A 7,815-nucleotide genomic window follows, 5' to 3' on the forward strand; every position below is an offset into this window, starting at 1 on the left:
TGAGCAATAATTGCCGCATGAGTGCAGCGTGTACCCCAACATCTGCCAACACAGTGGTAAGCCGACTACACTTGGCTGGAGAACAGCCATCTTTACTCAAAATCAGAGCAAATTGGACTGAGTGGACATTAAAGCATATTTGATAAATATGTATGTTTTCTTTTTTCGTGAAGATATGAATTCAGGGTTGTTTTTTTCTGACAGATCTTTAAGTCTTTTTGCAACCAACTTTGGCGGCCCCTTCTGGCCAAATGATATAATTGAATTATATTTTTAATCATTCAACATAAATGTCACATCCTGAATAAAATCCAAACCTGGATAAAACAAAGAATTGTATATTTAAAAAAAAAAGAAAGAAAGAAAGAAAGAAAGAAAGAAAATAATTTTGAATAATTTTCACTCTCTAATCTATTCTAAATTAGTCACTATTCATTTTGGGGGTGTATATAGTGACTCATTTATATTGTAAAGATCGTTGATATTACTTAGGTTTAAGGGATGTCCAACTTGAAATTATGAATTCATTCATTCATAATCAAGGTGGCTGGAGCCTTGCTGTTACTTGACAAATGCCCCCTCTGAGCAATTAAACCCATGTCATTGGACGGTTGGCAGATTCAGACTTTCTTCCTCCAAATAATACATATATATATATATATATATATATACATATATATATATATATATATATATATATATATATATATACATATATATACATATGTATATACATATATATATATATATACATATATATATATATATATATATATATATATATATATATATATATATACATATGTATATATATATATATATATATATATATATATATATATATATACATATATATATATATATATACATATATATATACATGTATATATTTTTATTTAAAAAGTCTGAGAATTGTCAATGAATCACTAATTAATTGCGTCACTGGAGAAAACGCTCAATGTCAGATGTAAAATTTGTTAGATGTGCTTTCGGAATATATGCAGAGATGCAGTTTGTGCAGCTCCTTCATCTTGAGCATCCACCTGAAATCCCCCAGTTGTGTGCAGGTGTTGCAGAGCTCTTGTTCCACTCAGAAACAAAGAAAGGTGCACCAGCGCCTCTTCCAGCAAGCCTTGTTCGGATTGATCTGATTTGATTTTTTTTAAACGCAAAGTCAGTACTTTTTTTTTTCTTTTTTTCCAACGGACAAAGGCGTTTTTACCCAGCAGAGCGACACGTGACATTTGAGCATGCTGTTCAAGTCAGACTTGAGTTCTTTTTCTTTTTTTTTCTTTTTTTTTTTTAAAGAACGTGGAGAGAGAATCTGCTTCGCAGGATAACGTCCAGAACATATCACACATCTGTGCGTCAGTGTTCTACTGACAGTGCATGCAAACGCCTTCACTATAACTCGTAGCAGACAAGATATGTGATGTGACGTGTTCAGCATTCCATAGATCAACAGCATGCAACGGGGCTTGACTGACAAACAATCCAATGACTCTTTTGTCCTCTGTTCCAACTATCTGACTGTAATTGTCCGCTTCCCAGCTTCCCTTAACACATATGATAGATGTCAGACTAGTGTGTAAATTCTTCAGCGGCAACAAAAAATGGATTCAAATTTGAAACCAGCAGATTTGATTTTTGAACCTATCCATGAGGTTTTGAGGTTTTGGCTCTACAGATTCAATTTCCTCAATGATAGAAACAGATGTCTAAAATGCCAAACACTAGTTTCTTTGTATCTCATTTATTCACGTATATGTTTTATTTATTTAGCAGATGATTAGTGAATTAATATCCGCCCTTTTTTTATTTTTTATTTTTTTTACTCCAATACTCTTTAGTTCACTGTGTGTTATTTGTGGAGTGAAATTGAATTGCGGGGTCAAAAAAAAACAAAAAACGTTAGTTCTCAAAATACAGACGGAAAACAGCGACCTCAGAGTCACGACGGTTAAAAAAAAAAAAAAAAAAAAACACGTCAAGTTCAACAACAGTCTTGTGAAATGCGAGGTTTCCCCGAGAGGAGTTAACGAGGTTGGGTCGGGGACGAAGCAGTCCGGGGTTAATGTGGCTTCTCCTCGCCGTCTCTGGATGCGAGAAGCCGCTGCAGCTGGAGCTTTACGCCTCAGCTGTGATTTCAGCACAAAGAGGGGCTGGAAATGGAAAGAGGGCAGGAGAGAAGGAAAGAAAGAAAGACAGACAAGGGAGGGAGGGGAAGGAAAAAAACAAAAAAAACAAACACGTCCCGGTTACTCACCGATACTTCTGAAACTCTCGGACAAAGTTCTCCTCAACTTTTTCATTTTGCCGATCTTCTCCACGGGCTGGGAGGCTGGCATGAGGTCGCACATATTATTTTCTTCGTCCGCCTCCACTGCGACTTCGGCAGAGCGCGGCTGCAGGCGGCGGCGGCGGCTGGCGGCGGCCGGGCTGTGCGTCGCAAGCGCGGGGATAGGAGCACCGGTGACTGGGGGCGCCGCTCGCCCCGCGGAGACCCTCTTCAGTCCAGCTGCAGCGCGCTGGCAAACAGGAAACGGAGCCTCTCGGCGGCTCTCACTTCTCTCATCAACTAGTGCTGCAGCAGCCTCTCCCCCCCCCCCCCTCTTCGCAATTCCTCAAGACCAAAACTACATTTCTCGGGAATAAGTCTGAGCATGCAAAGCGGACAACGTGCGTAATTGCGTTTTTTTTTTTTCCTCTTTTTTTTTTTTTTTCTGCCCCTTTTTGCTCCGTGCTCCTCTGGCTGCGCTCCGCGGGGGCTCCGTCCAGGGCGCTGAATTCAGCCCCAGCTCGGACTTGTTCCTTTCTTCTCACCGCGTCCCAGGCGCTCCTTGCTCCACCGCAATCTAGATGTCATTTTTGGGATTCTCTCTGGTTTCGAGTCACGGAGCCCCGCCCTGGATGCGAGGATAGGAGCGCTCCCGGAGTGCGCCGCGCTCCCATTCGTCCCGGAGGCTGGCCGTCAAAGAGACAGCGCCGCCCTATAATGTCTTGCAGGAGGAGGAATATTTTATTTTATTTTATTTATTTATTTATTTCATTATTTATTTTGTGGGGGACCAGAGCGCGGCGCTGCCTTGAGGCTGCTGCCCTCTGCAAGACCCTGTCATTGTGCGCAGGATGAGGTGATGCCCGAACATCAGAACAGTCCCGAATTCATCTCAATATCCGCTCTAAACTTCTGAAATACCAATAAATGATCCTGTTTTCAGAGATAGATAGATAGATAGATAGATAGATAGAAATTCTTCTTACAAAGACTGACCTTTTAGCCTCATGATCAGTCTACCCAGACAGATGGCTCAATTTTGCACGTATGATCTCAAATTAGACAGATAGATAGATAGATAGATAGATAGATAGATAGATAGATAGATAGATAGATAGATAGACAGACAGATAGATAGATAGATAGACGGTCACGTAATTAATGACTTCAGCGTTTTCCATTCTTTAGTGCAAAACAAATTCGCTATTTTTGGTTCATCTGTTAGTCCGCACTGTTTGTATACATAATGTAGGCCTATGTGAACTTCTATCCAAATAGAAAGCTCTGAGGTTAAGAGCAATCAATAAAGTAAAAACCCAGCTCATCAGCTCTTCTTTGCTCGTGTTTGTCCGTCTGAGCGCGATCATGTCCGTCTGTGCTGCAGTCGCCGCAGCAGCTGCATAAGTAATTTGTAGGTATCCCGCCATTGTGTCATTGGCGGGTGGGCCTGAGTTGTTTTTGTTTTGTTTTTTTTTGCACCGCCGTCTAATTACTTCGACCAGAGTGCGGCACTAATTGAGAGCGATCTACGGCTCTGTTAATTTGAATTAGTCCTTTGTTATGAAGCGTTGCCTAATGGCGCGTGGCACGAGGTATGCAAAGCACACCGCCGCCTTCTCCCAAATTGTAAATGCATTGAGTGAAGACAAGAATGCCAAGTACAGTGCACAATCAAACCCACACTCCAGTTCTTTCCTTTGTTTTCTTTGGTTTCCCTGTTTTGGGCCTGGGGGGGCGGGGGGATCTGGCCAGAAAGATGGCTCACATATCAAATGTTTAAAAACACAACGGTTGGAGACTTGGTGATGAGCTGTCGAGCGAACTCATTTCTGTCTGTCTGGATACAAAGGATGCCGTAATAAGCAAATCACCAGCAGGGCCTGAGGTTCACCAGCTCGGTTATTAACCTCTCTTGCGGATGGAGTTGGAGTTATTTAGTCATGAATCTTCTCGTGATCTGCGTGTCATCTGAAAGCGGTGACTCAAAGCAATTACAAAGGGGGGGGGGGGGGGGGGTATGTTTCATTTTCTGCTTTGAGCCCCACATACATGGCAGAGCTGCTGAAAATGAGCAACCCTCAATAGCAAGATGAAACCAAAGCAGTCCAGGTTAAAACCAACAGTTTGAACTGCACATCTTCAAACACCTCGCACGGCCCCATTCTAATAAATTGCACTTGGAACGCTTGATTCGCATGTTTGGGGGATTTGGCACACCGGCGGCCTCAAACGGCGAAGAGGGGAACTACACCGCAAAGAGGCCTGCTGGTTAATGCAAGAAGAGGCGGTTCCTCCGGCGCAGTAACGTTTCCCCTGAGGCCGTTTGAAGACATTACGGGAATCAATCAGGAGAACGTCTTCATTAGACAGACACAAAGGCTGCGGAAACCAGACATGCTGATTTTGAAACATCTCGCCAGACATGTTTTTTTTTTTTTTTTTTTTTTCCCTGAGTGCCGCATGCCAAAACCAGCGTGCATTTATTTATTATTTTTGCAATAAAAAGGGTACTTGATCCACCTGCTGTTCGCAGTCAGCACGTTTAAACCATGTCTTTTGAAGGTGAAGTGGGAGACGAGGAGGTGAGGTGCGGGGAGGTTGCATCTCTTACCATCAACAGAATCCATGGGATTTAAACTGACCACTGGATTGTTTTAATGTGAACACACTTCTTTTATTTACACACAGCCTAGAACTGCATAGAGGATTTGAATTTGTTTAAAGTTGACAGATTTTGCATTTTTGACCACTGATATAATTTGATTTTTTTTTTTTTTTTTTATGTCCTGAATGTTCACATCTGTAAACTCTCAGTTCAAATCAAGAACACTTTTTCTGCCATATTGCAACAGTGTGATAATATTCCCCTGATCCAAACTGATTAAACTGCTCTGGGTGTGCAGGACGTTGAAAAGCAGGAAAACTGCTTTTGAGCTTTAAGAGATAAGATTTAGCTGAAAACTGTCAGACTGGATTTTATTGTGAACGCTTAATAGGCGTTAGTTTCCATCCAATGCCGTGACCGCAACCAGGGCCACAGACTCCACTGGTCACTGGGTTGATTTTTTTTCTGGTTCAGAACTAGTGCAGTGACACTGTGAGTCTTGATCAATGATCAAACAAATACACACATCAATAAACAGGCTTTACTTAAAAAAAAATAAAAAAAACTGTGTTTTTCGAACAGCACTTTATTATAAGAAGATTTTTTACCAATACACCTTTACATACATCTTTGTTTAGCAAATCAATACTGTGTGTGCAAATCGCAGTCCAATATCATACTAGACTAGTAAAAAGAGACAAATCGTGACTTCATTTCGGGAAGAAAAAAAAAAGGGAACTTTTAAAACAAGATTCAACATCTGGTCAACACGCAAAAGACAAAACAGGAATCGAAAGGCAAAATAAAGTTTCATTTCAATTTTCAGGTGTCAGGTTTGATATTATCAGACGAGTGAATCATAAGAGATTGGTGCGGGGGCGGGGATCTAGCATCCCGTCCGGTGGAGATGTATGTGAGACGGAGGCGTCGCCTGAAGCTAAAAGAGAAGGGGAGGACTCGGCTCCTCCGCTGCGGCCGCTTCACTCGTTCTCAAACTTGCTGTACGGGTGGTCGCTGTCGCCCATCAGACCTGCGCACGGGGGAGAGAGGAAGGCCCACTGAGTGAGAAGCTCAACGTGTCCAAAACACTTGAAATGAGTGTGTTGTGAAGACTCCTGGCAGAATGGGTTGAATGAGGTTATGCCAGATGACTGTTGGAATAAACGCCTCATGATTAATAGATGCACGGGATTGAAAATCTGAGCTTTATCGTCCGAGCCGAGGCCAACCGGATGACATCATGGAAGGCGCGCATGCCCCCCCTCGGTACAACGATATTTAATATTTATGACGAGGACGTGCAGTTCTTTGTTCGCCTTACTGAAGGACAAAGAAAAAAAAAAAACAACACGTCAGAAATTGTGATTTTAATACTTGTATTCGTGAAGACGGAGAAAAGCCAACAAACAAACAAACAAACAGCAGAAGATACAAGTTTCATCAGAACCCGTCGTCGGGTTCCACATTTAGTGCCGATATTACTCGCCAACAAGGTCTTGCGCGATGACTGGAAGAGTTAACTGGAAGCCTGGCAAGAGCAGAAATGCTGCTGACAAAACAACAGCTGGGCTGAAGGACTTCCAAAGGCAGCTGAGGGACTCGGGGGGGATTTCGAAACAATAAACGGGTCAAACTCGGCATCCAAGTAGAAGTTCAGCGCGCAAAGCGCAGCCCCGGCAGACGGCTGTCGGAATATTGTCAACTAACAACGGCCCGCAGAAAAGAATCAGCGGGACGAAGACGAACGACGAAGACGAAGACGAGGACGAGGGTTCGAGCGAAGAAAAAGCGCCGTCGCTCCAAAATCCTTTACCAGCGTCAGTGCCAAGAACCGTGCGATCACGTTCATCCGCTGCTAAAAACCGAACCTCGCGATAAAAATCTTATTTCTGAACGCGACAATGGACTCGCTGCATTAAAGAAGTCGGAGTGGCAAAAGGAGTTCAAGAGATTCTGTAAACTCTGACGCCGGGAATCCTTCCAAAAGTCCTCTCCTTTTGCTCCCGACTTTCCTGTTCTGTGAACCTGAGATGATTTGACGAAGTGGCAAACGGCCGTTTTCATCAACAATTTAACCAAAAGAAAAACAACTCTACCTTCCTTAACATCTGCGATAAACAACACCTGCATTTCGGAGCACGGTTTGCCCGAGTAGCATTTATTCAAAAAGCCAGTTTATTGGAAAAGCAGAAGCAAATATTTTATAGGCTTGAATCCAGGCTGCAATGTCAAGTGCGCCGTCGCATGACAGTTTTTTAACACGAAAATCGAAAAAAAAAACCCAGTAACCTCCGTCAGCCTCTTCAAACTCGACATTTTCTGAGTATCTCAGCCGCTCAGAAGAGAAGTTTCTCAGCTGGCGCGCCTCCGATGGGTGCCAAGGTTCAGTTTAGTCTTAATTTAATCCTCAGATGTATGAATTTCCATCTGCAGCTTATTCGGGTCGCGACCCCGCGCTGGGATTTGGTGCGCCTGAAGTGAAGCCTCGCTAGCGTAATTCAGACTCCGTCGACTGGGACAACTTGAACTGATAGTGACATGATTTATTTATTTTTTTTTCTCCTTTTCTGAAGAAACCTCCCGTTCGCCTCTTAAAATAATAATTCTCCGCCACCTTTGATTGCGCGTATCGTCGGCCAAGACCGTCAGGGTGAAGAAAAGTAAAAACAAAGGGGAGGAAAGGAAAAATAATAAAAAAAAAACATTAAAAAAAAACCCGAAACGACACGAGTGTGTGGCGGAGGACTGCTGCTGGAAGGATTGAAATGTTTTACAGGCTGGAATCTGAAAAGGAGCCGCCTGCTCGGGCCGGTCCCTGCGGAGGTGAACTAATGAGAGCAGAAGGATTGAGAAACAGAGGACCATCCATCACTCTGTCCCGCTGTCCACACACACACACACACACACACACACACACACACACACACACACA

At 43.0% G+C, this 7,815-nt stretch overlaps 2 protein-coding genes across 2 annotated transcripts in view; both read right to left on the reverse strand.

Moving 5' to 3' along the window:
* cdk14 (cyclin dependent kinase 14) overlaps nt 1–2,939 on the reverse strand; it is a 150,931-nt gene extending 147,992 nt beyond the window's left edge. The window contains exon 1 of the mRNA XM_076041300.1: nt 2,267–2,939. Within this exon, the coding sequence (XP_075897415.1) occupies nt 2,267–2,360 (94 nt within the window). The 5' untranslated portion in view covers nt 2,361–2,939. The remainder of the gene's footprint in view (nt 1–2,266) is intronic.
* A 2,510-nt stretch (nt 2,940–5,449) lies between these two features.
* The window catches only part of LOC142898365 (pituitary tumor-transforming gene 1 protein-interacting protein), an 11,593-nt gene continuing 9,227 nt past the window's right edge, over nt 5,450–7,815 (reverse strand). The window contains exon 7 of the mRNA XM_076041303.1: nt 5,450–5,913. Coding sequence (XP_075897418.1) covers nt 5,864–5,913 — 50 coding nt within the window. The 3' untranslated portion in view covers nt 5,450–5,863. The remainder of the gene's footprint in view (nt 5,914–7,815) is intronic.

The sequence above is a fragment of the Nelusetta ayraudi genome, unplaced genomic scaffold, assembly GCF_046127955.1.
Source record: "Nelusetta ayraudi isolate G7.1 ecotype Tasmania unplaced genomic scaffold, CSIRO-AGI_Nayr_v1 ptg000063l, whole genome shotgun sequence".
Taxonomy (NCBI): Eukaryota; Metazoa; Chordata; class Actinopteri; order Tetraodontiformes; family Monacanthidae; genus Nelusetta; species Nelusetta ayraudi.